This window comes from Cinclus cinclus, chromosome 1 (genome assembly GCF_963662255.1).
Source record: "Cinclus cinclus chromosome 1, bCinCin1.1, whole genome shotgun sequence".
NCBI classification, from domain to species: Eukaryota; Metazoa; Chordata; class Aves; order Passeriformes; family Cinclidae; genus Cinclus; species Cinclus cinclus.
In genome coordinates, this window is record NC_085046.1 from 52,033,981 (window position 1) to 52,061,891 (window position 27,911).

A 27,911-nucleotide genomic window follows, 5' to 3' on the forward strand; every position below is an offset into this window, starting at 1 on the left:
ATAAGATGAGTGACAAGAACAAGACAGAGAAAATGAGAAACAAAGAGAACGAGAGCTATAAAGAAGAAACACTAAGACATAGAAAGAGAAAGGGAAGGACTTGATGACAATGAAATTCAATGTACATGGCATGGAGATGGGGAAGTCTCTCTCTCATTTCTGTCCCTGCTCCTTTAGCAGAGCCATGGGGGTACACAGGGCCTAGAGCTGTGGCAGCCTTTGCCCCGGGAGGGCTCCCAGCTCTGAGGCCCACCCCATTTCCAGCACTACGGCAAGTGCGTTAGAGCTCCTAGTCTCACAGTGTGCAAGCAGTGGGATCTCTCTGTCTTCAGACAGAATGCTTGGAGCTCCTTGTCCTTGTCCTTGTCCTTGTCCTTCTCCTTCTCTTTCCCAGAGCCCTTTCCACTGCTCTCCTTCATATCCTCCCACTTCCCATATTATTCCATTTTCTCCTCCAATTTAACATACACTGTCCCCTTCCCTCTTCTATTTTACTGTTCTTTTCCAATTTAATTTTCATTTCTGCCATTATGGCAATTTCCCCTCCCTCTCTTGCAAATCCCCCATCCAGACGGTCTTGCTCACATGGGAAAAGGTGTCAAAGAGACAGGAATACAATGCAGGAAATCTTTATTGGAACAAGAAGGGCAGGAATGGAGGGGAGCAGGAGGATAGAAAGGCCCCAGGCACAGCGGGTGTCACGGGCTGCAGGAGGACGGGGCAGTTCCTGTAGGGCTCATGTGCCCCATGCTGTGCTGATGTGGCCGTGGGTGTTTGGGCTGGGCTGTGGTGGCTCTAGCAGGGCCCGCAGGTGTCCCAGAGCTTCTTGCTGTAGCGGGGCAAGGCACAGGGGTTGTAGGTGGGAGCAGCGCAGGCCCTGCCAAAGGTGCAGAGACCACCCGAGGCCTGGGTGGCACCGGCGCCATAGAGGCCGCCCAGCCCCAGGGAGCCGCCAAAGGCCGGTGCTCCGGAAGAGCCCACCACGGCTTGCTGGGGGAAGGAGGTGAGGATGGGGCCGGGGAAGGTGACCACCACGGGGGGCGGCTGGATCAAGGCCGTCGAGTCGGGGCACTGGCGGGCGCACAGCTCGTTGCAGCTCTCAGCGATGGGCTGGGGCACAGCCACGCTGGTTCTTGGGGGGCACAGGTCGTAGCAGGACATCTTGGCGAGGGATCCGAGGGTGCTTCTGCAAGAGAGGGCAGCCGTGGCAGGAGAGCTGCAGAGGCAGCGCCCGTGCCACAGAGGCTGGGCATGGAGCTGGGAGTCACGAGCAGAAGTGCTCGCACACTTACCCTTGTCTCTGAGGAGGAGAAGGTGGCCAGGCCAGTGTTTGGCCCAGTGTGGCCCAGACAGGGCTTTTATAGCAGCCCCAGCATTGCTCAGCTCCAGCCAGGCCAATCTACAGTGGGGACACTCCCTGCTGCTGCTGCTGACACCAGGGCTGTGCTGCTCCTGGCCCTCCCTGAGTCAACATCCCCTGGGTACCACCTCAGCACCTCGCGCTGCCCAAAACATGTTGTCCATCCTGCCACATCAGATACTTGATACCTGAAATGACACCCTGGAATTTTGCACCAGAGGCACATATGAGAGCTTGGGGGGCCTTGGGCAGTCCTGAAATAACCGTGAACTCTGCTGTGCTTTTTGGGGTTTCTGATCCTTGTGCCATGCATCTCAGGCCTGGCACGAGGGCCCTTTGTCCCCTGTGTCACAGAGCTTCATGGAAGTGCCTGGGGGGGCATAGATGGAATCCAGCTGTGCTGGACTGGCCAGTGCTGCATGGTGCTGGCCGGGCCCCACAGGAGCTGCCTTTCCCTGGGCGTTGGGTCAGCTCTACTCTCTGCCCATCAGGGACAGCAGGTGGCACAGAGCAGGCGCTGCCTGGGCCTGCTGTGGCCCAGGAAGTGGCACTGGCAGCGTCCCAGCAGGGTAATTGCAAGGGCTGATGGTGCAGCTTGAGGCTGGCCAGGAAAGCCAGGAGTCAGCAGAAGAGCCCCGTGGCAGCAGAGCTGAGGCCCGGCCTTGTCCCTGCACACGTGCCACCATCATCGACAGCTCCTGCCCCGCCTCTGCAGCCACCCATAAAAGCGTTGTCCCGGCCCAGGGCTGCATCCACTGCTGCGGTCTCGCTCTGCTCAGCCCAAGGCCAGGTGGGTCCTGCGGGGCTCTGCCTCCTGTCCCCGGGGCTGCCCAGGCCCTCCACGGCCACCAGAGCTGCCAGGGCAACGGCCGTGCTGGCACCAGCTAGGCATGGCTAGGCCTGGCTCATCCTCCTTGGGAGAGCAAGGAACGAGGCGTTTGGCCTGGACAGACAGAGCCAGGCTGGACACAGGGACTCGGGCGGGACGTGTGAGGTCAGGGGGTTTAAGGATCAGGCTTCGGAGGGGGCTGCCGAGCACAGGGCCAGTGCTGGGCAGTGTGGGCAAGGTTGATGACTTTGGCCAGTCTGGGTCTGTGGGAGGTCTGGGAGCAGGGCACTGCTAGATCTGGAGATCCCCATGTCTCTTCTAAGCGCAGGTTTTCTGAATTTACTTTCAGCCTCATCTCTGCCACTGCAAGATGTCCTGCTACGACCTGTGCCCCCCAAGAACCAGCGTGGCTGTGCCCCAGCCCATCGCTGAGAGCTGCAACGAGCTGTGCGCCCGCCAGTGCCCCGACTCGACGGCCTTGATCCAGCCGCCCCCCGTGGTGGTCACCTTCCCCGGCCCCATCCTCACCTCCTTCCCCCAGCAAGCCGTGGTGGGCTCTTCCGGAGCACCGGCTTTTGGCGGCTCCCTGGGGCTGGGCGGCCTCTATGGCGCCGGTGCCACCCAGGCCTCGGGTGGTCTCTGCACCTTTGGCAGGGCCTGCGCTGCTCCCGCCTACAACCCCTGTGCCTTGCCCCGCTACAGCAAGAAGCTCTGGGACACCTGCGGGCCCTGCTAGAGCCACCACAGCCCAGCCCAAACCCCCACGGCCACATCAGCACAGCATGGGGCACTTGAGCCCTACAGGAACTGCCCCGTCCTCCTGCAGCCCGTGACACCCGCTGTGCCTGGGGCCTTTCTATCCTCCTGCTCCCCTCCATTCCTGCCCTTCCTGTTACAATAAAGATTTCCTGCATTGTATTCCTGTCTCTTTGACACCTTTTCCCATGTGAGCAAGACCGTCTGGATGGGGGATTTGCAAGAGAGGGAGGGGAAATTGCCATAATGGCAGAAATGAAAATTAAATTGGAAAAGAACAGTAAAATAGAAGAGGGAAGGGGACAGTGTATGTTAAATTGGAGGAGAAAATGGAATAATATGGGAAGTGGGAGGATATGAAGGAGAGCAGTGGAATGGGCTCTGGGAAAGAGAAGGAGAAGGAGAAGGAGAAGAACAAGGACAAGGACAAGGACAAGGATAAGGACAAGGACAAGGACAAGGACAAGGAGCTCCAAGCATTCTGTCTGAAGACAGAGAGATCCCACTGCTTACCCACTCTGAGACTAATAGCTCTAACACACTTGCCGTAGTGCTGGAAATGGGGTTGGCCTCAGAGCTGGGAGCCCTCCCGGGGCAAAGGCTGCCACAGCTCTAGGCCTTGTGTACCCCCATGGCTCTGCTAAAGGAGCAGGGACAGAAATGAGAGAGAGACTTCCCCATCTCCATGCCATGTACATTGAATTTCATTGTCATCAAGTCCTTCCATTTCCATTACTATGTGTTAATGATTTTATTTATAGCACTCAGTTTTTTTCTCATCTTTTCCTTCTCCATCTCCGTCTCCTTTGTCTGGTCCTTCTTGTTCTCCTTCCTCTTTTAACCTCATTCTCCTTACTCTTTTCCTACTGATTCCATTCCTTCTCCTTCTCCTTCTCCTTCTCCTTCTCCTTCTCCTTCTCCTTCTCCTTCTCCTTCTCCTTCTCCTTCTCCTTCTCCTTCTCCTTCAACCCCTTCCTACCATTCTCTAGCTTTTGATTCAGTTTTTATTTTAATTTCATTTATATCTCCTCATAAACCTCCACTCTACCATTCCTTCTTCTTTTTTTATTTTCCCTATCCCCTTCAAATTTCCATTGCCTTTGGCCATCTCTGCATCGCCATTTCCCCTCCCACACTGACAACACCCCATCATGCCTGGGGTGTTCATGACTTGGGAAGAGAGATTGAAAGGATAGTACAGAAGGCAATCTTTCCTTATGAATTGCACCTTTACAGATTACTGTGGAATGGAAGCATCCGTGCTTGCCCAATTTGTTTTGGTGTTATAAATGAGTTGACTTGCTCCCCACAAGTTACAGTCACTAATTAGAGTTGTAGTTTGAGTTGGGGCTTGAGACTGAGCATCTGCAGCAATTTGAGATGGAGTCTGCTGGCTGTTCTGTGAGGAGGTAAGGGACATGCGGTGATGCAAGAGACACGTAAGCAGATGTATGAGGGACAGTCAGGGTAAGGCAGCCAGGTAAGGGACAGCTTGGGGTATAGCCAGCTATGCAGAGAGGAGAGTAGGGGTCAGAGCTGTGCAGATCTACCTGTAAGTAAAGGAGTCGGAGTTGTCACAAAGAAGTATGCTGAAAAAAGGCTTGAAAAGTTAACAATAAAGGACTGGTGGTGATGCAAGTCCAGTCTGTCTCGACACAATAATTACAAAACTTCATGACATGGGAAAAAGCAGACAAAGAGACAGATGTTGGATGCCAGAAAACTTTATTGTAAAAATAAGAGCAGGAGAGGCCAGGAGAGAGGTGAGGAACAGCCCAAGGCACACCGGGTGTCACGTGCTACAGCACGCACGGGCAGCTTGTGCAGAGCTCAACTTCTCCATGCTGGGCTGAGGTGGCCGCGGGGGTTTGGGCTGGGCTGTGGTGGCTCTAGCAGGGCCCGCAGGTGTCCCAGAGCTTCTTGCTGTAGCGGGGCAAGGCACAGGGGTTGTAGGCGGGAGCAGCGCAGGCCCTGCCAAAGGTGCAGAGACCACCCGAGGCCTGGGTGGCACCGGCGCCATAGAGGCCGCCCAGCCCCAGGGAGCCGCCAAAGGCCGGTGCTCCGGAAGAGCCCACCACGGCTTGCTGGGGGAAGGAGGTGAGGATGGGGCCGGGGAAGGTGACCACCACGGGGGGCGGCTGGATCAAGGCCGTCGAGTCGGGGCACTGGCGGGCGCACAGCTCGTTGCAGCTCTCAGCGATGGGCTGGGGCACAGCCACGCTGGTTCTTGGGGGGCACAGGTCGTAGCAGGACATCTTGCAGTGGCAGAGATGAGGCTGAAAGTAAATTCAGAAAACCTGCGCTTAGAAGAGACATGGGGATCTCCAGATCTAGCAGTGCCCTGCTCCCAGACCTCCCACAGACCCAGACTGGCCAAAGTCATCAACCTTGCCCACGCTGCCCAACACTGGCCCTGTGCTCGGCAGCCCCCTCAGAAGCCTGATCCTTAAACCCCCTGACCTCACATGTCCCGCCCGAGTCCCTGTGTCCAGCCTGGCTCTGTCTGTCCAGGCCAAAGGCCTCGTTCCTTGCTCTCCCAAGGAGGATGAGCCAGGCCTTGCCATGCCTAGCTGGTGCCAGCACGGCCGTTGCCCTGGCAGCTCTGGTGGCCGTGGAGGGCCTGGGCAGCCCCGGGGACAGGAGGCAGAGCCCCACAGGACCCACCTGGCCTTGGGCTGAGCAGAGCGAGACCGCAGCAGTGGATGCAGCCCTGGGCCAGGACAACGCTTTTATGGGTGGCTGCAGAGGCGGGGCAGGAGCTGTCGATGATGGCGGCACGTGTGCGGGGACAAGGCCGGGCCTCAGCTCTGCTGCCACGGGGCTCTTCTGCTGACTCCTGGCTTTCCTGGCCAGCCTCAAGCTGCACCATCAGCCCTTGCAATTACCCTGCTGGGACGCTGCCAGTGCCACTTCCTGGGCCACAGCAGGCCCAGGCAGCGCCTGCTCTGTGCCACCTGCTGTCCCTGATGGGCAGAGAGTAGAGCTGACCCAACGCCCAGGGAAAGGCAGCTCCTGCGGGGCCCGGCCAGCACCATGCAGCACTGGCCAGTCCAGCAGAGCTGGACTCCATCTATGCCCCCCCAGGCACTTCCATGAAGCTCTGTGACACAGGGGACAAAGGGCCCTCGTGCCAGGCCTGAGATGCATGGCACAAGGATCAGAAACCCCAAAAAGCACAGCAGAGTTCACGGTTATTTCAGGACTGCCCAAGGCCCCCCAAGCTCTCATATGTGCCTCTGGTGCAAAATTCCTGGGTGTCATTTCAGGTATCAAGTATCTGATGTGGCAGGATGGACAACATGTTTTGGGCAGCGCGAGGTGCTGAGGTGGTACCCAGGGGATGTTGACTCAGGGAGGGCCAGGAGCCGCACAGCCCTGGTGTCAGCAGCAGCAGCAGGGAGTGTCCCCACTGTAGATTGGCCTGGCTGGAGCTGAGCAATGCTGGGGCTGCTATAAAAGCCCTGTCTGGGCCACACTGGGCCAAACACTGGCCTGGCCACCTTCTCCTCCTCAGAGACAAGGGTAAGTGTGCGAGCACTTCTGCTCGTGACTCCCAGCTCCATGCCCGGCCTCTGTGGCACGGGCGCTGCCTCTGCAGCTCTCCTGCCACGGCTGCCCTCTCTTGCAGAAGCACCCTCGGATCCCTCGCCAAGATGTCCTGCTACGACCTGTGCCCCCCAAGAACCAGCGTGGCTGTGCCCCAGCCCATCGCTGAGAGCTGCAACGAGCTGTGCGCCCGCCAGTGCCCCGACTCGACGGCCTTGATCCAGCCGCCCCCCGTGGTGGTCACCTTCCCCGGCCCCATCCTCACCTCCTTCCCCCAGCAAGCCGTGGTGGGCTCTTCCGGAGCACCGGCCTTTGGCGGCTCCCTGGGGCTGGGCGGCCTCTATGGCGCCGGTGCCACCCAGGCCTCGGGTGGTCTCTGCACCTTTGGCAGGGCCTGCGCTGCTCCCGCCTACAACCCCTGTGCCTTGCCCCGCTACAGCAAGAAGCTCTGGGACACCTGCGGGCCCTGCTAGAGCCACCACAGCCCAGCCCAAACCCCCGCGGCCACCTCAGCCCAGCATGGAGAAGTTGAGCTCTGCACAAGCTGCCCGTGCGTGCTGTAGCACGTGACACCCGGTGTGCCTGGCGCCTGCTCACTGTCCCTCTCCCAGCCTCCCCTGCCCTTCTTGGCACAATAAAGTTTTTCTGCATGAAATCCCTGTCCCTTTGCCTCCTTTAGCCAAGTCTGGCGGGCCATGTGGATGGGGATATTCCATGAGTCGGAGGGGAAACGGTGACACTGGCAGAAGAGAAAATGGAAGTGGAACCAAACAGGAATATAGAAGAGGGAAGCAGAGAGTAGAGGATAAAGTGTAGAAGAAAATGGAAACATGAAAAGTGGGAGGATATGAAAGAGAGCTGTGGGACTGGCTTAGTGAAGGAGAAGGAAAAAGCAAAGAAGGAGGAGTCTAAGGAGAAGGAGAATGAAGAGAAGCAGAAGGAATCGAGTAAGGAGAATGAGGTTAAGAAGAGGAAGGAGAAAGGGAAGAAGAAGAATAAGATGAGTGACAAGAACAAGACAGAGAAAATGAGAAACAAAGAGAACGAGAGCTATAAAGAAGAAACACTAAGACATAGAAAGAGAAAGGGAAGGACTTGATGACAATGAAATTCAATGTACATGGCATGGAGATGGGGAAGTCTCTCTCTCATTTCTGTCCCTGCTCCTTTAGCAGAGCCATGGGGGTACACAGGGCCTAGAGCTGTGGCAGCCTTTGCCCCGGGAGGGCTCCCAGCTCTGAGGCCCACCCCATTTCCAGCACTACGGCAAGTGCGTTAGAGCTCCTAGTCTCACAGTGTGCAAGCAGTGGGATCTCTCTGTCTTCAGACAGAATGCTTGGAGCTCCTTGTCCTTGTCCTTGTCCTTGTCCTTGTCCTTGTCCTTGTCCTTGTCCTTCTCCTTGTCCTTCTCTTTCCCAGAGCCCTTTCCACTGCTCTCCTTCATATCCTCCCACTTCCCATATTATTCCATTTTCTCCTCCAATTTAACATACACTGTCCCCTTCCCTCTTCTATTTTACTGTTCTTTTCCAATTTAATTTTCATTTCTGCCATTATGGCAATTTCCCCTCCCTCTCTTGCAAATCCCCCATCCAGACGGTCTTGCTCACATGGGAAAAGGTGTCAAGGAGACAGGAATACAATGCAGGAAATCTTTATTGGAACAAGAAGGGCAGGAATGGAGGGGAGCAGGAGGATAGAAAGGCCCCAGGCACAGCGGGTGTCACGGGCTGCAGGAGGACGGGGCAGTTCCTGTAGGGCTCAAGTGCCCCATGCTGTGCTGATGTGGCCGTGGGTGTTTGGGCTGGGCTGTGGTGGCTCTAGCAGGGCCCGCAGGTGTCCCAGAGCTTCTTGCTGTAGCGGGGCAAGGCACAGGGGTTGTAGGCGGGAGCAGCGCAGGCCCTGCCAAAGGTGCAGAGACCACCTGAGGCCTGGGTGGCACCGGCGCCATAGAGGCCGCCCAGCCCCAGGGAGCCGCCAAAGGCCGGTGCTCCGGAAGAGCCCACCACGGCTTGCTGGGGGAAGGAGGTGAGGATGGGGCCGGGGAAGGTGACCACCACGGGGGGCGGCTGGATCAAGGCCGTCGAGTCGGGGCACTGGCGGGCGCACAGCTCGTTGCAGCTCTCAGCGATGGGCTGGGGCACAGCCACGCTGGTTCTTGGGGGGCACAGGTCGTAGCAGGACATCTTGGCGAGGGATCCGAGGGTGCTTCTGCAAGAGAGGGCAGCCGTGGCAGGAGAGCTGCAGAGGCAGCGCCCGTGCCACAGAGGCCGGGCATGGAGCTGGGAGTCACGAGCAGAAGTGCTCGCACACTTACCCTTGTCTCTGAGGAGGAGAAGGTGGCCAGGCCAGTGTTTGGCCCAGTGTGGCCCAGACAGGGCTTTTATAGCAGCCCCAGCATTGCTCAGCTCCAGCCAGGCCAATCTACAGTGGGGACACTCCCTGCTGCTGCTGCTGACACCAGGGCTGTGCGGCTCCTGGCCCTCCCTGAGTCAACATCCCCTGGGTACCACCTCAGCACCTCGCGCTGCCCAAAACATGTTGTCCATCCTGCCACATCAGATACTTGATACCTGAAATGACACCCAGGAATTTTGCACCAGAGGCACATATGAGAGCTTGGGGGGCCTTGGGCAGTCCTGAAATAACCGTGAACTCTGCTGTGCTTTTTGGGGTTTCTGATCCTTGTGCCATGCATCTCAGGCCTGGCACGAGGGCCCTTTGTCCCCTGTGTCACAGAGCTTCATGGAAGTGCCTGGGGGGGCATAGATGGAGTCCAGCTCTGCTGGACTGGCCAGTGCTGCATGGTGCTGGCCGGGCCCCGCAGGAGCTGCCTTTCCCTGGGCGTTGGGTCAGCTCTACTCTCTGCCCATCAGGGACAGCAGGTGGCACAGAGCAGGCGCTGCCTGGGCCTGCTGTGGCCCAGGAAGTGGCACTGGCAGCGTCCCAGCAGGGTAATTGCAAGGGCTGATGGTGCAGCTTGAGGCTGGCCAGGAAAGCCAGGAGTCAGCAGAAGAGCCCCGTGGCAGCAGAGCTGAGGCCCGGCCTTGTCCCCGCACACGTGCCGCCATCATCGACAGCTCCTGCCCCGCCTCTGCAGCCACCCATAAAAGCGTTGTCCTGGCCCAGGGCTGCATCCACTGCTGCGGTCTCGCTCTGCTCAGCCCAAGGCCAGGTGGGTCCTGCGGGGCTCTGCCTCCTGTCCCCAGGGCTGCCCAGGCCCTCCACGGCCACCAGAGCTGCCAGGGCAACGGCCGTGCTGGCACCAGCTAGGCATGGCAAGGCCTGGCTCATCCTCCTTGGGAGAGCAAGGAACGAGGCCTTTGGCCTGGACAGACAGAGCCAGGCTGGACACAGGGACTCGGGCGGGACATGTGAGGTCAGGGGGTTTAAGGATCAGGCTTCTGAGGGGGCTGCCGAGCACAGGGCCAGTGTTGGGCAGCGTGGGCAAGGTTGATGACTTTGGCCAGTCTGGGTCTGTGGGAGGTCTGGGAGCAGGGCACTGCTAGATCTGGAGATCCCCATGTCTCATCTAAGCCCAGGTTTTCTGAATTTACTTTCAGCCTCATCTCTGCCACTGCAAGATGTCCTACTACGACCTGTGCCCCCCAAGAACCAGCGTGGCTGTGCCCCAGCCCATCGCTGAGAGCTGCAACGAGCTGTGCGCCCGCCAGTGCCCCGACTCGACGGCCTTGATCCAGCCGCCCCCCGTGGTGGTCACCTTCCCCGGCCCCATCCTCACCTCCTTCCCCCAGCAAGCCGTGGTGGGCTCTTCCGGAGCACCGGCCTTTGGCGGCTCCCTGGGGCTGGGCGGCCTCTATGGCGCCGGTGCCACCCAGGCCTCGGGTGGTCTCTGCACCTTTGGCAGGGCCTGCGCTGCTCCCGCCTACAACCCCTGTGCCTTGCCCCGCTACAGCAAGAAGCTCTGGGACACCTGCGGGCCCTGCTAGAGCCACCACAGCCCAGCCCAAACCCCCGCGGCCACCTCAGCCCAGCATGGAGAAGTTGAGCTCTGCACAAGCTGCCCGTGCGTGCTGTAGCACGTGACACCCGGTGTGCCTTGGGCTGTTCCTCACCTCTCTCCTGGCCTCTCCTGCTCTTATTTTTACAATAAAGTTTTCTGGCATCCAACATCTGTCTCTTTGTCTGCTTTTTCCCATGTCGTGAAGTTTTGTAATTATTGTGTCGAGACAGACTGGACTTGCATCACCACCAGTCCTTTATTGTTAACTTTTCAAGCCTTTTTTCAGCATACTTCTTTGTGACAACTCCGACTCCTTTACTTACAGGTAGATCTGCACAGCTCTGACCCCTACTCTCCTCTCTGCATAGCTGGCTATACCCCAAGCTGTCCCTTACCTGGCTGCCTTACCCTGACTGTCCCTCATACATCTGCTTACGTGTCTCTTGCATCACCGCATGTCCCTTACCTCCTCACAGAACAGCCAGCAGACTCCATCTCAAATTGCTGCAGATGCTCAGTCTCAAGCCCCAACTCAAACTACAACTCTAATTAGTGACTGTAACTTGTGGGGAGCAAGTCAACTCATTTATAACACCAAAACAAATTGGGCAAGCACGGATGCTTCCATTCCACAGTAATCTGTAAAGGTGCAATTCATAAGGAAAGATTGCCTTCTGTACTATCCTTTCAATCTCTCTTCCCAAGTCATGAACACCCCAGGCATGATGGGGTGTTGTCAGTGTGGGAGGGGAAATGGCGATGCAGAGATGGCCAGAGGCAATGGAAATTTGAAGGGGATTGGGAAAATAAAAAAGAAGAAGGAATGGTAGAGTGGAGGTTTATGAGGAGATGTCCTGGGTTGAAGGACAGTTGTTTGCCAAGGAAAGCAGAAGCTTCCCCTTGGACTGAAAGAAAATGTGATTCTTCCGATTATTATAATTTTGGAATTAAGAGAGCTCTCAGGCAAAGATATGGGGGTAGGAATAACAGTTCTTTACTAGTGTATCTAACAAGACAAACAAGAACAACAACAGCTATGAAATTACCCACAAACAGAACAGTGACTCAGTCCCAGTGTTTTTTGGCTGCAGGCACCTTTTCCCTGAGCTGCAGTTTCCGGTGCTGGGGGCGGGCAGGTCCCGCAGAGCAGCAGGAGGGCTGGGGGTGATGGCAGCGCTGTCCCAGGGGGAGAGAGAGATGGAGAGAGAGCCCTCCGCTCACGGTGTCGGTCCCGATGCTCAGCAGAATGCTGGATGGTGGTAGTTCACAGCGAGAAGACAGCCGGGCAGGGTCCGATGGTGGTTTCCCGACGCTGGGATGGCGGAGATGGAGGAGAGGCGGCGATCGTCCTTCTCGTCCGAACTCCGCGGGGGAAATGGGCCGAGGCCCAGCCTTCCACTTCCTCTTCTGGATGTTTGAATCTCGCGGGGCTTGCTTCTTCCTTCCCGTCCCCTCCCCCTTGTCACCAGGGCCCAGTCAACAGGTATCTTAGCATGACAATGGGGAAAATTCCACAGAGGGAAAAAAAAAGAAAGAACTAACCCTCAACATTATCCACCCCGAATTTTCCCCTACCATCATGCCAAATCAAATTAAAAATCTTCAAATTATAGACATCCATACAGTTACAGATACAGGCACAGTATTGTAGGTAGTTGATCCTAAAACAAGGTCTCCTTGGGGTATGCATCTGGTCTTTCCATCCCTTTGCATGATCCACCAGGTACAACCTGGCCCTTGAGCAAAAACCACCCCCCGAATTGGATTGTCTTTGCTGGAGGCAGGGTTCACCCAAACAGTTTTTCCTAGCATGCCTCTCATATGCACCACTGGAACCTTGTCCCCATCTGGTGTTCTCAAGGGCTCAGACTGGGCAGGGCCTGCTCGATTAGTGGAACCTCGGGTGTTCACTAACCATGTGGCCTTTGGTAGATTAATCTCCCAGTTCTTGAAAGTCCCCCCACCCAGTGCCTTCAAGGTGGTTTTAAGCAGCCCATTGCACCGTTCCACTTTCCCAGCCGCTGGTGCGTGATAACGAATGTGGTACACCCACTCGATGCCGTGTTCTCTGGCCCAGGTGTTTATGAGGCTGTTCTTGAAATGAGTCCTATTGTCTGACTCAATTCTCTCAGGGGTACCATGTCTCCAAAGGACTTGTTTTTCCAGGCCCAGGATGGTGTTGCGGGCAGTGGCATGAGGCACAGGGTAGGTCTCCAACCATCCAGTGGTGGCTTCTACCATGGTCAGCACGTAGCGCTTGCCTTGGCATGTCTGAGGCAGTGTGATGTAGTCAATCTGCCAGGCCTCCCCATACTTATATTTGGACCACCGCCCCCCATACCAGAGGGGCTTCACTCGCTTGGCTTGCTTGATGGCAGCACATGTCTCACAGTCATGGATAACCTGGGAAATACTGTCCATGGTGAGATCCACCCCTCAGTCTCGTGCCCACTTATAGGTAGCATCTCTGCCCTGATGACCTGAGGCATCGTGGGCCCATCGAGCCAGGAACAACTCTCCCTTGTGTTGCCAGTCTAAGTCTATCTGTGACACCTCTATCCTTGCAGCCTGATCTACTTGCTCATTGTGTTGGTGCTCCTCATTAGCCCGAGTCTTGGGGACATGGGCATCTACATGACGGACCTTTACGGGTAGCTTCTTTACTCGACTGGCAATGTCTTTCCACTCATCAGCAGCCCAGATTGGTTTTCCCCTACGTTGCCAGTTAGCTTTTTTCCATCTTTCCAGCCAGCCCCACAGAGCATTGGCTACCATCCATGAATCAGTGTAAAGGTAAAGCTTTGGCCACTTCTCTCTTTCAGCAATGTCCAGGGCCAGCTGAACGGCTTTGAGTTCAGCAAGTTGACTTGATCCACCTTCTCCTTCAGTAGCTTGTGCAACATGTCGTGTGGGGCTCCATACGGCTGCTTTCCACTTGCGGTTCATCCCCACGATGCGACAGGAACCGTCAGTGAAAAGAGCGTAGTGAGTTTCATCTGCTGGCAGTTGGTTGTATGGCGGGGCTTCATCAGCCCGGGTCACTTGTTCTTGCTCCTCTTCATCGGCAAGACCAAAATTTTCACCTTCTGGCCAGTTTGTAATTATTTCCAAAATCCCAGGGCGATTTGGGTTTCCGATACGGGCGCGCTGTGTGATGAGGGCAATCCATTTGCTCCATGTGGCATCGGTGGCGTGGTGGGTAGAGGGGACCTTCCCTTTAAACATCCACCCCAGCCCTGGTAGTTGGGGTGCCAGGAGGAGCTGTGCTTCTGTGCCAATCACCTCTGAGGCAGCTTGAACTCCTTCATAAGCAGCCAAGATCTCCTTCTCTGTTGGGGTGTAGTTGGCTTCAGACCCTCTGTAACTTCGGCTCCAGAATCCCAGAAGTCGGCCTCGGGTCTCACCAGGTACCTTCTGCCAAAGGCTCCAGAACAAGCCCTTGTTCCCGGCTGAAGAGTAGAGCACATTCTTCACCTCTGGTCCCGTCCTGACTGGGCCGAGGGCTACAGCATGAGCGATCTCCTGCTTGATCTGGGCAAAGGCTTGCTGCTGCTCAGGGCCCCAGTGGAATTTGTTCTTCTTCCAGGTGACCAGGTGGAGAGGGCTCACAATCTGGCTGTACTCAGGAATGTGCATTCTCCAAAAGCCTATGGCATCTAGGAAAGCTTGTGTTTCCTTCTTGTTGGTTGGTTGAGACATCGCGGTGATCTTATTGATGACCTCAGTGGGGATTTGGCGCCGCCCGTCTTGCCACTTTACTCCCAGGAACTAGATCTCTCGGGCAGGACCTTTGACTTTGCTCCTCTTGATGGCAAAACCGGCTCCCAGCAGAATCTGGATGATCTTTTCTCCTTTCTCAAATACTTCCATTGGCGTGTTCCCCCACACAATGATGTCATCAATGTATTGCAGATGTTCTGGAGCTTCACCCTTTTCCAGTGCAGCCTGGATCAGTCCATGGCAGATGGTGGGGCTGTGTTTCCACCCCTGGGGCAGTCGGTTCCAGGTGTACTGCACGCCCCTCCAGGTGAAAGCAAACTGAGGCCTGCACTCTGCTGCCAGAGGAATGGAGAAAAATGCATTGGCAATGTCAATGGTGGTGTACCACTTTGCTGCCTTGGACTCCAGCTTGTACTGGAGTTCCAGCATGTCCGGCACGGCAGCGCTCAGTGGTGGAGTCACTTCATTCAATGCACGATAGTCCACAGTCAATCTCCATTCTCCGTCAGACTTACGCACAGGCCAGATGGGGCTGTTGAAGGGTGAGTGGGTTTTGCTGACCACCCCTTGGCCCTCCAGCTCACGGATCATCTTGTGGATGGGGATCACGGCATCTCGATTTGTCCTGTACTGCTGGTGGTGCACTGTGGAGGTGGCAATTGGAACTTGCTGCTCCTTCACCTTCAGGAGTCCCACTACAGATGGGTTCTCTGACAGTCCAAGCAAGGTGTTCAATTGCTTAATGTTTTCTGCCTCTACAGCAGCTATTCCAAAAGCCCACCTGAGTCCCTTTGGGTCTTTGTAATAGCCATTCCTCAGGAAGTCTATGCCTAGAATACACGGTGCCTCTGGGCCAGTCACAATTGGATGCTTCTGCCACTCCTTCCCAGTCAGGCTCACCTCAGCCTCCAGCAAAGTCAATTCCTGTGATCCCCCTGTCACCCCAGCAATAGAAACAGGCTCTTCCCCAACATGTTCTGATGGTATTAGGGTGACCTGTGAACCAGTGTCAACTAATGCCCTATGTTTTTGTGGCTCTGATGTGCCAGGCCATCGGATCCACACCGTCCAAAAGACCCGGTTTTCCCGTGCCTCTCCCTAGCTAGAGGCAGGGCCCCTCTAGCACTGGTTATTATTTCCTTCCTGGGCATACATGTTGGAGGTTCCCTCAAGGAGATCTGACAAATCATCCTCCCTTTTGTAATACCCTGCATCTTGGTTATGGGAAGTTGAGGCTACCTTCACTTTAGTGGAGCTCCCTTGGTTAGTGTTTCCCTCCTTGAATTGACGCACCCGCGCTGCCAGGGCAGAAGTGGGTTTCCCATCCCACCTCCTCATGTCTTCCCCATGGTCACGCAGAAAGAACCACAGGTCAGCTCGTGGGGTGTATCCTCTCTCCCTAGCTGGGGGAAGTTGGGCTCTAACTCTGGGATCTGTGACTCGCACTGGTGCTGCATTGACCTTCCTCATCTCCTCCCTCACCCCTCTTATCTCCTCCTTGAACTCCTCTCTGAGTTCCCTAATCACGGCAGAGACCTGAGCCTGCATTGGGCCATTCATTATACTCTCAAAATTTCTGAGCTTATCGGCAACAGAACCCACTGTCTCGTGGTTGGTGTCAGCATTAATGGCTGCAATGAATGTGGTGTATTGAGATGGCCCCAGGTGTGCCAGATTCCACAACATCTGCCCTGTGCACCTGACCTTGTCGGGGTCATTGTCATGTTGTCCCCCCCTCCCAAAGAGTACTTCCAGTATTGCTACTTCTCTCAGCTGTTGGATCCCCTCCTCAGCGGTTTTCCAGCGCATTCTATGGTGGTGCTCTTGCATTCTCTCTCTATGGACAAACCTCTCTCTTACACTCATTAAAAGCCACTCCCAGAGGGAAAGGGGGCCTCGTTCCCTTACGAATATGTGATCCACACCTGAGTCCTGGGTTAGGGGTCCCAAATTCCTTGCCTCAGTACCATCCAGCTGCACACCTGTACCCATAAGGTCCCAGACCCGCAGTAACCACGTTGTAAAAGCCTCACGGCCCCTTCGTACAACATCTTTACGCAGATTACGGAGACTCTCGTATGACAGGGACTCTGTGACGATCTCAACCTCTGGCTCCCCTGCTGGTTGTGAGGGCCCTGCTTTCTGATCATTATTATCAAGGTGCTTTGTTTTCACCTTAGACTTTCTAGTTTCCACGGGGGCAACTGCTGCTGGCTGTGAGTGCCCTTGCAGTTCAGCTGGAGCCTGGAGAGATGTAACATTTGTGGGTTCCACTGCTGCACCATCAGGTTCTCCCTCTTTAAGGCAGAGGGAGAGTTTCTCAAGAGCTGGGGAAAGGTACTGCATTTGGCCCATCTCCTTCACTAGAAACCCCACCCACTCTGGATGGTTCCTTTCTGAGGTGAGCTCTGGGGCAGAATCAGGCTCAGGGGCAACATCCTTAACCTCTGGGGCAGAATCCTTAGTCTCTGGGGCAGAATCCTTAGTCTCTGGGGCAGGGGCAGAGTCAGGCTCTGGGACAGAATCCTTAGTCTCTGGGGGAGAATCCTTAGTCTCTGGAGCAGGGGCAGGGTCAGGCTCTGGGGCAGAGCCAGGCTCTGGGGCAGGGCCAGGCTCTGGGGCAGGATCCCTATTCCTTGGGGGACATATCAGGGTTGTCATCCAAGTCAATCTCCCCTCATCTCGGAATGTTAAATAGAACAGGTTTACAAGGCCTATTAGCAATGTCAGCCACTGTATGATATCATTACTGCTTAGAAGAGATTTGAACCCCTCAAAAGCTGGTGGAGCAGACCCAAAAAACTGTGTAAGGGGTTGGGACAAAATTTTCCCTGGTGTCATATCCTCACAGTATGTACCATTATTAAAGTAGCCCCAAAAACATACAGTTAGAGTGTGATAGCTCCGAATCCATGTGCCCACCTTCCAGAGGAAGTTAAAAATCCATGAATTTCTCACGTTATCAGCCCACAAAAGGAACTGGATAATAGTTACAGCAGCCTGAGTTATAGGACCCATGTTCAAGTAAGGGATTGCAAATGGGAGAGATAAAGCTGTGGCCACATGGAGCCCAAACCACGGTAAGCTGGACAACATGATGCCACCTAACACAAAACTGAGGTAACTCAAGAACTGTTATTCCTTTTTCACCCTTTTCTCTCAATGCCCTCGGGCCCCAAGTTGGGTGGCCAAAATCTGTCCTGGATTGAAGGACAGGCGTTTGCCAAGGAAAGCAGAAGCTTCCCCTTAGATTGAAAGAAAATGTGATTCTTCCGATTATTATAATTTTGGAATTAAGAGAGCTCTCAGGCAAAGATATGGGGGTAGGAATAACAGTTCTTTACTAGTATATTTAACAAGACAAACAAGAACAACAACAGCTATGAAATTACCCACAAACAGAACAGTGACTCAGTCCCAGTGTTTTTTGGCTGCAGGCACCTTTTCCCTGAGCTGCAGTTCCCAGTGCTGGAGGCGGGCGGGTCCCGCAGAGCCGCAGGAGGGCTGGGGGGTGATGGCAGCGCTGTCCCAGGGGGAGAGAGAGATGGAGAGAGAGCTCTCCGCTCACGGTGTCGGTCCCGATGCTCAGCAGAATGCTGGATGGTGGTAGTTCACAGCGAGAAGACAGCCGGGCAGGGTCCGATGGTGGTTTCCCGACGCTGGGATGGCGGAGATGGAGGAGAGGCGGCGATCGTCCTTCTCGTCCGAACTCCGCGGGGGAAATGGGCCGAGGCCCAGCCTTCCACTTCCTCTTCTGGATGTTTGAATCTCGCGGGGCTTGCTTCTTCCCTCGTGTCCCCTCCCCCTTGTCACCAGGGCCCAGTCAACAGGTATCTTAGCATGACAATGGGGAAAATTCCACAGAGGGAAAAAAAAAGAAAGAACTAACCCTCAACAGGAGATATAAATGAAATTAAAATAAAAACTGAATCAAAAGCTAGAGAATGGTAGGAAGGGGTTGAAGGAGAAGGAGAAGGAGAAGGAGAAGGAGAAGGAGAAGGAGAAGGAGAAGGAGAAGGAGAAGGAGAAGGAGAAGGAGAAGGAGAAGGAATGGAATCAGTAAGAAAAGAGTAAGGAGAATGAGGTTAAAAGAGGAAGGAGAACAAGAAGGACCAGACAAAGGAGACGGAGATGGAGAAGGAAAAGATGAGAAAAAAACTGAGTGCTATAAATAAAAACATTAACACATAGTAATAGAAATGGAAGGACTTGATGACAATGAAATTCAATGTACCTGGCATGGAGATGGGGAAGTCTCTCTCTCATTTCTGTCCCTGCTCCTTTAGCAGAGCCATGGGGGTACACAGGGCCTAGAGCTGTGGCAGCCTTTGCCCGGAAGGGCTCCCAGCTCTGAGGCCAACCCCATTTCCAGCACTACAGCAAGTGTGTTAGAGCTCCTAGTCTCACAGTGTGTAAGGAGTGGGATCTCTCTGTCTTCAGACAGAATGCTTGGAGCTCCTTGTCCTTGTCCTTGCCCTTGTCTTTGTCCTTGTCCTTGTCCTTGTCCTTGTCCTTGTCCTTGTCCTTGTCCTTGTCCTTGTCCTTGTCCTTGTCCTTCTCCTTCTCCTTCTCCTTCTCCTTCTCCTTCTCCTTCTCCTTCTCCTTCTCCTTCTCCTTCCCAGAGCCCTTTCCACTGCTCTCCTTCATATCCTCCCACTTCCCATATTATTCCATTTTCTCCTCCAATTTAACATACACTGTCCCCTTCCCTCTTCTATTTTACTGTTCTTTTCCAATTTAATTTTCATTTCTGCCATTATGGCAATTTCCCCTCCCTCTCTTGCAAATCCCCCATCCAGACGGTCTTGCTCACATGGGAAAAGGTGTCAAAGAGACAGGAATACAATGCAGGAAATCTTTATTGGAACAAGAAGGGCAGGAATGGAGGGGAGCAGGAGGATAGAAAGGCCCCAGGCACAGCGGGTGTCACGGGCTGCAGGAGGACGGGGCAGTTCCTGTAGGGCTCAAGTGCCCCATGCTGTGCTGATGTGGCTGTGGGTGTTTGGGCTGGGCTGTGGTGGCTCTAGCAGGGCCCGCAGGTGTCCCAGAGCTTCTTGCTGTAGCGGGGCAAGGCACAGGGGTTGTAGGCGGGAGCAGCGCAGGCCCTGCCAAAGGTGCAGAGACCACCCGAGGCCTGGGTGGCACCGGCGCCATAGAGGCCGCCCAGCCCCAGGGAGCCGCCAAAGGCCGGTGCTCCGGAAGAGCCCACCACGGCTTGCTGGGGGAAGGAGGTGAGGATGGGGCCGGGGAAGGTGACCACCACGGGGGGCGGCTGGATCAAGGCCGTCGAGTCGGGGCACTGGCGGGCGCACAGCTCGTTGCAGCTCTCAGCGATGGGCTGGGGCACAGCCACGCTGGTTCTTGGGGGGCACAGGTCGTAGCAGGACATCTTGGCGAGGGATCCGAGGGTGCTTCTGCAAGAGAGGGCAGCCGTGGCAGGAGAGCTGCAGAGGCAGCGCCCGTGCCACAGAGGCCGGGCATGGAGCTGGGAGTCACGAGCAGAAGTGCTCGCACACTTACCCTTGTCTCTGAGGAGGAGAAGGTGGCCAGGCCAGTGTTTGGCCCAGTGTGGCCCAGACAGGGCTTTTATAGCAGCCCCAGCATTGCTCAGCTCCAGCCAGGCCAATCTACAGTGGGGACACTCCCTGCTGCTGCTGCTGACACCAGGGCTGTGCGGCTCCTGGCCCTCCCTGAGTCAACATCCCCTGGGTACCACCTCAGCACCTCGCGCTGCCCAAAACATGTTGTCCATCCTGCCACATCAGATACTTGATACCTGAAATGACACCCAGGAATTTTGCATCAGAGGCACATATGAGAGCTTGGGGGGCCTTGGGCAGTCCTGAAATAACCGTGAACTCTGCTGTGCTTTTTGGGGTTTCTGATCCTTGTGCCATGCATCTCAGGCCTGGCATGAGGGCCCTTTGTCCCCTAAGTCACAGAGCTTCATGGAAGTGCCTGGGGGGGCATAGATGGAGTCCAGCTCTGCTGGACTGGCCAGTGCTGCATGGTGCTGGCCGGGCCCCACAGGAGCTGCCTTTCCCTGGGCGTTGGGTCAGCTCTACTCTCTGCCCATTAGGGACAGCAGGTGGCACAGAGCAGGCGCTGCCTGGGCCTGCTGTGGCCCAGGAAGTGGCACTGGCAGCGTCCCAGCAGGGTAATTGCAAGGGCTGATGGTGCAGCTTGAGGCTGGCCAGGAAAGCCAGGAGTCAGCAGAAGAGCCCCGTGGCAGCAGAGCTGAGGCCCGGCCTTGTCCCCGCACACGTGCCGCCATCATCGACAGCTCCTGCCCCGCCTCTGCAGCCACCCATAAAAGCGTTGTCCTGGCCCAGGGCTGCATCCACTGCTGCGGTCTCGCTCTGCTCAGCCCAAGGCCAGGTGGGTCCTGTGGGGCTCTGCCTCCTGTCCCCAGGGCTGCCCAGGCCCTCCACGGCCACTAGAGCTGCCAGGGCAACGGCCGTGCTGGCACCAGCTAGGCACGGCAAGGCCTGGCTCATCCTCCTTGGGAGAGCAAGGAACGAGGCCTTTGGCCTGGACAGACAGAGCCAGGCTGGACACAGGGACTCGGGCGGGACATGTGAGGTCAGGGGGTTTAAGGATCAGGCTTCTGAGGGGGCTGCCGAGCACAGGGCCAGTGCTGGGCAGTGTGGGCAAGGTTGATGACTTTGGCCAGTCTGGGTCTGTGGGAGGTCTGGGAGCAGGGCACTGCTAGATCTGGAGATCCCCATGTCTCTTCTAAGCGCAGGTTTTCTGAATTTACTTTCGGCCTCATCTCTGCCACTGCAAGATGTCCTGCTACGACCTGTGCCCCCCAAGAACCAGCGTGGCTGTGCCCCAGCCCATCGCTGAGAGCTGCAACGAGCTGTGCGCCCGCCAGTGCCCCGACTCGACGGCCTTGATCCAGCCGCCCCCCGTGGTGGTCACCTTCCCCGGCCCCATCCTCACCTCCTTCCCCCAGCAAGCCGTGGTGGGCTCTTCCGGAGCACCGGCCTTTGGCGGCTCCCTGGGGCTGGGCGGCCTCTATGGCGCCGGTGCCACCCAGGCCTCGGGTGGTCTCTGCACCTTTGGCAGGGCCTGCGCTGCTCCCGCCTACAACCCCTGTGCCTTGCCCCGCTACAGCAAGAAGCTCTGGGACACCTGCGGGCCCTGCTAGAGCCACCACAGCCCAGCCCAAACCCCCGCGGCCACCTCAGCCCAGCATGGAGAAGTTGAGCTCTGCACAAGCTGCCCGTGCGTGCTGTAGCACGTGACACCCGGTGTGCCTTGGGCTGTTCCTCACCTCTCTCCTGGCCTCTCCTGCTCTTATTTTTACAATAAAGTTTTCTGGCATCCAACATCTGTCTCTTTGTCTGCTTTTTCCCATGTCATGAAGTTTTGTAATTATTGTGTCGAGACAGACTGGACTTGCATCACCACCAGTCCTTTATTGTTAACTTTTCAAGCCTTTTTTCAGCATACTTCTTTGTGACAACTCCGACTCCTTTACTTACAGGTAGATCTGCACAGCTCTGACCCCTACTCTCCTCTCTGCATAGCTGGCTATACCCCAAGCTGTCCCTTACCTGGCTGCCTTACCCTGACTGTCCCTCATACATCTGCTTACGTGTCTCTTGCATCACCGCATGTCCCTTACCTCCTCACAGAACAGCCAGCAGACTCCATCTCAAATTGCTGCAGATGCTCAGTCTCAAGCCCCAACTCAAACTACAACTCTAATTAGTGACTGTAACTTGTGGGGAGCAAGTCAACTCATTTATAACACCAAAACAAATTGGGCAAGCACGGATGCTTCCATTCCACAGTAATCTGTAAAGGTGCAATTCATAAGGAAAGATTGCCTTCTGTACTATCCTTTCAATCTCTCTTCCCAAGTCATGAACACCCCAGGCATGATGGGGTGTTGTCAGTGTGGGAGGGGAAATGGCGATGCAGAGATGGCCAGAGGCAATGGAAATTTGAAGGGGATAGGGAAAATAAAAAAGAAGAAGGAATGGTAGAGTGGAGGATTATGAGGAGATATAAATGAAATTAAAATAAAAACTGAATCAAAAGCTAGAGAATGGTAGGAAGGGGTTGAAGGAGAAGGAGAAGGAGAAGGAGAAGGAGAAGGAGAAGGAGAAGAAGGAGAAGGAGAAGGAGAAGGAGAAGGAGAAGGAGAAGGAGAAGGAGAAGGAGAAGGAGAAGGAGAAGGAGAAGGAGAAGGAGAAGGAGAAGGAGAAGGAGAAGGAGAAGGAGAAGGAGAAGGAGAAGGAATGGAATCAGTAGGAAAAGAGTAAGGAGAATGAGGTTAAAAGAGGAAGGAGAACAAGAAGGACCAGACAAAGGAGACGGAGATGGAGAAGGAAAAGATGAGAAAAAAACTGAGTGCTATAAATAAAAATATTAACACATAGTAATGGAAATGGAAGGACTTGATGACAATGAAATTCAATGTACATGGCATGGAGATGGGGAAGTCTCTCTCTCATTTCTGTCCCTGCTCCTTTAGCAGAGCCATGGGGGTACACAGGGCCTAGAGCTGTGGCAGCCTTTGCCCGGAAGGGCTCCCAGCTCTGAGGCCCACCCCATTTCCAGCACTACGGCAAGTGTGTTAGAGCTATTAGTCTCACAGTGTGTAAGGAGTGGGATCTCTCTGTCTTCAGACAGAATGCTTGGAGCTCCTTGTCCTTGTCCTTGTCCTTGTCCTTGTCCTTGTCCTTCTCCTTCTCTTTCCCAGAGCCCTTTCCACTGCTCTCCTTCATATCCTCCCACTTCCCATATTATTCCATTTTCTCCTCCAATTTAACATACACTGTCCCCTTCCCTCTTCTATTTTACTGTTCTTTTCCAATTTAATTTTCATTTCTGCCATTATGGCAATTTCCCCTCCCTCTCTTGCAAATCCCCCATCCAGACGGTCTTGCTCACATGGGAAAAGGTGTCAAAGAGACAGGAATACAATGCAGGAAATCTTTATTGGAACAAGAAGGGCAGGAATGGAGGGGAGCAGGAGGATAGAAAGGCCCCAGGCACAGCAGGTGTCACGGGCTGCAGGAGGACGGGGCAGTTCCTGTAGGGCTCAAGTGCCCCATGCTGTGCTGATGTGGCCGTGGGGGTTTGGGCTGGGCTGTGGTGGCTCTAGCAGGGCCCGCAGGTGTCCCAGAGCTTCTTGCTGTAGCGGGGCAAGGCACAGGGGTTGTAGGCGGGAGCAGCGCAGGCCCTGCCAAAGGTGCAGAGACCACCCGAGGCCTGGGTGGCACCGGCGCCATAGAGGCCGCCCAGCCCCAGGGAGCCGCCAAAGGCCGGTGCTCCGGAAGAGCCCACCACGGCTTGCTGGGGGAAGGAGGTGAGGATGGGGCCGGGGAAGGTGACCACCACGGGGGGCGGCTGGATCAAGGCCGTCGAGTCGGGGCACTGGCGGGCGCACAGCTCGTTGCAGCTCTCAGCGATGGGCTGGGGCACAGCCACGCTGGTTCTTGGGGGGCACAGGTCGTAGCAGGACATCTTGCAGTGGCAGAGATGAGGCTGAAAGTAAATTCAGAAAACCTGCGCTTAGAAGAGACATGGGGATCTCCAGATCTAGCAGTGCCCTGCTCCCAGACCTCCCACAGACCCAGACTGGCCAAAGTCATCAACCTTGCCCACGCTGCCCAGCACTGGCCCTGTGCTCGGCAGCCCCCTCAGAAGCCTGATCCTTAAACCCCCTGACCTCACACGTCCCGCCCGAGTCCCTGTGTCCAGCCTGGCTCTGTCTGTCCAGGCCAAACGCCTCGTTCCTTGCTCTCCAAAGGAGGATGAGCCAGGCCTTGCCGTGCCTAGCTGGTGCCAGCACGGCCGTTGCCCTGGCAGCTCTGGTGGCCGTGGAGGGCCTGGGCAGCCCTGGGGACAGGAGGCAGAGCCCCGCAGGACCCACCTGGCCTTGGGCTGAGCAGAGCGAGACCGCAGCAGTGGATGCAGCCCTGGGCCAGGACAACGCTTTTATGGGTGGCTGCAGAGGCGGGGCAGGAGCTGTCGATGATGGCGGCACGTGTGCGGGGACAAGGCCGGGCCTCAGCTCTGCTGCCACGGGGCTCTTCTGCTGACTCCTGGCTTTCCTGGCCAGCCTCAAGCTGCACCATCAGCCCTTGCAATTACCCTGCTGGGACGCTGCCAGTGCCACTTCCTGGGCCACAGCAGGCCCAGGCAGCGCCTGCTCTGTGCCACCTGCTGTCCCTGATGGGCAGAGAGTAGAGCTGACCCAACGCCCAGGGAAAGGCAGCTCCTGCGGGGCCCGGCCAGCACCATGCAGCACTGGCCAGTCCAGCAGAGCTGGACTCCATCTATGCCCCCCCAGGCACTTCCATGAAGCTCTGTGACACAGGGGACAAAGGGCCCTCGTGCCAGGCCTGAGATGCATGGCACAAGGATCAGAAACCCCAAAAAGCACAGCAGAGTTCACGGTTATTTCAGGACTGCCCAAGGCCCCCCAAGCTCTCATATGTGCCTCTGGTGCAAAATTCCTGGGTGTCATTTCAGGTATCAAGTATCTGATGTGGCAGGATGGACAACATGTTTTGGGCAGCGCGAGGTGCTGAGGTGGTACCCAGGGGATGTTGACTCAGGGAGGGCCAGGAGCCGCACAGCCCTGGTGTCAGCAGCAGCAGCAGGGAGTGTCCCCACTGTAGATTGGCCTGGCTGGAGCTGAGCAATGCTGGGGCTGCTATAAAAGCCCTGTCTGGGCCACACTGGGCCAAACACTGGCCTGGCCACCTTCTCCTCCTCAGAGACAAGGGTAAGTGTGCGAGCACTTCTGCTCGTGACTCCCAGCTCCATGCCCGGCCTCTGTGGCACGGGCGCTGCCTCTGCAGCTCTCCTGCCATGGCTGCCCTCTCTTGCAGAAGCACCCTCGGATCCCTCGCCAAGATGTCCTGCTACGACCTGTGCCCCCCAAGAACCAGCGTGGCTGTGCCCCAGCCCATCGCTGAGAGCTGCAACGAGCTGTGCGCCCGCCAGTGCCCCGACTCGACGGCCTTGATCCAGCCGCCCCCCGTGGTGGTCACCTTCCCCGGCCCCATCCTCAGCATCTCCTCTCAGGGTAATAAGTCTTTTCCCAGTATTTCCTGGCAACTCCCATGCTGTTGTAGGTCATCGAAGCACTTCAATCACATATGAAAAGGAGAAGGAATCCCTTCATACCTATATGGGGTCTTACTAGTTTTGGAGAAATGCAGTGGCCTAAATAATTTGACAAACTCAGGATAATTGGCCTCTCCTGTGGGAAGCATTTTACAATGAACTTTCCCTTTATAAAAAGGAATTACTTAACAAAAGGCACAAATATTCTGGTAAAGCAGACTTCCTTAGTTCTCCTTTTCTTAGAACAACTTCTATTTAACACTGGGCAATTATCCACCCAATAATGGCACTTGTGCTCAACAAAAGTCTAAGATGAAGATAGGGCAGGTTTAGAGGCTGTTTAGTTACATCTGATCCGACAAGTAAAATCATTCTCTACAACAATTTTTCATATTTGGGTAATTTTAACTTGCTGATGAATAGAAAAACCCAAAATATACCTTTGGTAAAGAAATCAGCTGTGAAAGTGAGGAAAATAATTGCCTTTCAAAGGTCTGAAAGAGAAAAATATGGCCATTTTAACAGTTTCTATTGATCAGCTGAGTTGGTACTTTTTTTTTCTTTTTTTCCTGTAAAGATCATTCACAGAATATGCAATAAAATAAGTGCTATTTCTCACAACTTTCTTAATTTTCTTTGGCCTTAAACTATTTTATTTGCTGGCTTTTTTTTCAAATTGGTGGAAATAATTAGTGAGGCCTTTAAAAGACTTCTGTTGCTTTTGGTGGATTTCAACCTTAGCTTTTTGTTGATAGAAAAAAAACCAATACTTGCTAAAACCTAATAAATTATGTTGTTTTTTTTTTATCCCCCTGAAAATATGATTAAAGAACATCTAGGGAACCATTTTTTGTGATGGTTCTTGGAGGTCAGTGGAAATCTTGCAACAGTGCTGCTATGTAAATTGCCAGGCTGCTTTGCAGCATGGTCTCATCTTGCTAAGGGCACACACTCCTCCTCTGTCAAACCTCCTTACGTAAAACAGGGAAGAGGTACAACCAAGAGCAACTTCCATGAGTGAGCTCTGTCAGACAAACTGTTTGCAATGGATTCGTGTATTGAATCTGTATGGAGCCTCTCCCAATGCCCTGAAGCAAGAAATGTCATTTATATTCATATCCCAGAAAAGAGGAGAAAATTATTCTAAAATAATTAAGGGCTGCTGAGCATGGAAGAATGCCAGGCTTTCAGGCAAACTCTATGTTGCTGAGCGTAGGCATGAGACAGGTATCATGCCTCTACTCAAAGCCATTTGTTTCTACATGGATTCTCTTTCTCATCAATACCATCAGGTTTCTGGATGCTGCACATCCATAGTATTATAACTTTTCCTGTAGGGTGAGCAATTTCAATGAGATGCTGCAGTGCATGAGAGGAGGAAGAACAATTGGTATGCTATAGGCTTGTCCTCACTACATCCCTTAGCATTGGCCGTTGTCCTCATGGATTGTTCTGGACCATCAGGTGTATTTCTTGGATAGTGCATCCACCAGTTCTCCCCAACTGCCTGCAGCTGTGGCAGAGTGCCCTGGAGAGATCTGATGCAGAGCTAGGTCAGGCCTCAGTAAGCCTGCTGCTCTTTCAGCCTTCTTGTGGTCTCAACAGAGATCTTGTTATATGTTCTGCAAAGATTAACGCACCAGATCTGTTCTTTTGGCCTAAATCATTTATTATTTGCATTATGCATGTTTCCACCTCCTCTGAGTTATGCTGTTTTCCTGCAGAGCCCTGAATAACTGAGAGTAATCCTATCCTGCTATCCTGCTGATAGGGTCAAGAGTATTTTGTTTAAAACCTGCAGATATGCATCTCACCACTCTAAGGGGTCCAGGATCACCTTAACTAGCACCAGGAATGTGCTCAGTTTGAGACAGACAGGAGCAAATCTCCAGCTGCACAGACTAGTGAAGGCTTCACATGCTGATCTGAGATTGTCCAAATGACACTTTACTCAGCTGAGAGTTCAAGACTTGTGCTTTAGCTGTCTCACAGAGGAACACAGAGAGAGGCCACTGAGACTAGCACTATCCTGCCTGGCATCTTTGGAGGTGCAAAGAAAGCTATGGACACTTACAGGATTCCCTAGCATTCAGGATGTTGTTCTGATTCTCTCATCAGCCCAGAAATAACCTCACAGATTTTCTAGATCACTGCTGATTTCAAAACACTTTGCCACACTTTGAATTACAACATTACATAGGAGAAAGCAAGGAAATACCTCAGAGGTTTTTTGCATACAGTTGGCTTTTCAAAAATGTTTTCTGATTTCTGCACTTTGGAGACTTAGGTATTGAACACATTGAGAAGAGAAAAATGCACCTGTGAAATGTTGCATTGATAGTAAAGAGAGAAAGCTGCTGGTTTTCCTGCATTGTGCAGCTCCTCTGATTCCCCTTCTCTTCCCCACATTAAAAAAAAAAAAAAAAGAACAAGCTAACTGGGACAAGAGGGTCATTTAAGTAGCACCTGAAGTCAGCAGCAATCCAAGAAGTCTGCTCCATGTGTACACACGATATCTGTCTGAAACAACTAAGAGAGCAGAACTGGTCACCAGTTTTTAGTAATAATGATTTTTTTTCCATTAATCTCAGTTATAAATTGCAGTGAGATGGAACCATCTGGGGTCCCACACTGCAGCACCT

General features: G+C 54.5%; 9 protein-coding genes across 9 annotated transcripts; 4 read left to right on the plus strand and 5 right to left on the minus strand.

Annotated features, from left to right (window-relative positions):
- Window positions 1-795: 795 nt before the first annotated feature.
- LOC134046994 (scale keratin-like) lies at window positions 796-1,161 on the minus strand. The gene has a single exon (XM_062497916.1). It carries the CDS (start codon window positions 1,159-1,161, stop codon window positions 796-798), a length of 366 nt encoding a protein of 121 aa, XP_062353900.1.
- Window positions 1,162-2,559: 1,398 nt separating this feature from the next.
- On the plus strand, window positions 2,560-2,925 carry LOC134047001 (scale keratin-like). The gene has a single exon (XM_062497929.1). The coding sequence runs from the start codon at window positions 2,560-2,562 to the stop codon at window positions 2,923-2,925; it is 366 nt and encodes a 121-aa protein (XP_062353913.1).
- Window positions 2,926-4,834: 1,909 nt separating this feature from the next.
- On the minus strand, window positions 4,835-5,200 carry LOC134047012 (scale keratin-like). Its single transcript, XM_062497940.1, has one exon. It carries the CDS (start codon window positions 5,198-5,200, stop codon window positions 4,835-4,837), a length of 366 nt encoding a protein of 121 aa, XP_062353924.1.
- A 1,398-nt stretch (window positions 5,201-6,598) lies between these two features.
- On the plus strand, window positions 6,599-6,964 carry LOC134047023 (scale keratin-like). The gene has a single exon (XM_062497949.1). The coding sequence runs from the start codon at window positions 6,599-6,601 to the stop codon at window positions 6,962-6,964; it is 366 nt and encodes a 121-aa protein (XP_062353933.1).
- A 1,347-nt stretch (window positions 6,965-8,311) lies between these two features.
- Window positions 8,312-8,677, minus strand: LOC134047033 (scale keratin-like). Its single transcript, XM_062497960.1, has one exon. It carries the CDS (start codon window positions 8,675-8,677, stop codon window positions 8,312-8,314), a length of 366 nt encoding a protein of 121 aa, XP_062353944.1.
- Window positions 8,678-10,075: 1,398 nt separating this feature from the next.
- On the plus strand, window positions 10,076-10,441 carry LOC134047040 (scale keratin-like). Its single transcript, XM_062497974.1, has one exon. The coding sequence runs from the start codon at window positions 10,076-10,078 to the stop codon at window positions 10,439-10,441; it is 366 nt and encodes a 121-aa protein (XP_062353958.1).
- An 8,757-nt stretch (window positions 10,442-19,198) lies between these two features.
- Window positions 19,199-19,564, minus strand: LOC134047049 (scale keratin-like). The gene has a single exon (XM_062497979.1). It carries the CDS (start codon window positions 19,562-19,564, stop codon window positions 19,199-19,201), a length of 366 nt encoding a protein of 121 aa, XP_062353963.1.
- A 1,398-nt stretch (window positions 19,565-20,962) lies between these two features.
- LOC134047065 (scale keratin-like) lies at window positions 20,963-21,328 on the plus strand. Its single transcript, XM_062497982.1, has one exon. It carries the CDS (start codon window positions 20,963-20,965, stop codon window positions 21,326-21,328), a length of 366 nt encoding a protein of 121 aa, XP_062353966.1.
- A 1,964-nt stretch (window positions 21,329-23,292) lies between these two features.
- On the minus strand, window positions 23,293-23,658 carry LOC134047074 (scale keratin-like). Its single transcript, XM_062497995.1, has one exon. The coding sequence runs from the start codon at window positions 23,656-23,658 to the stop codon at window positions 23,293-23,295; it is 366 nt and encodes a 121-aa protein (XP_062353979.1).
- Window positions 23,659-27,911: the final 4,253 nt, after the last annotated feature.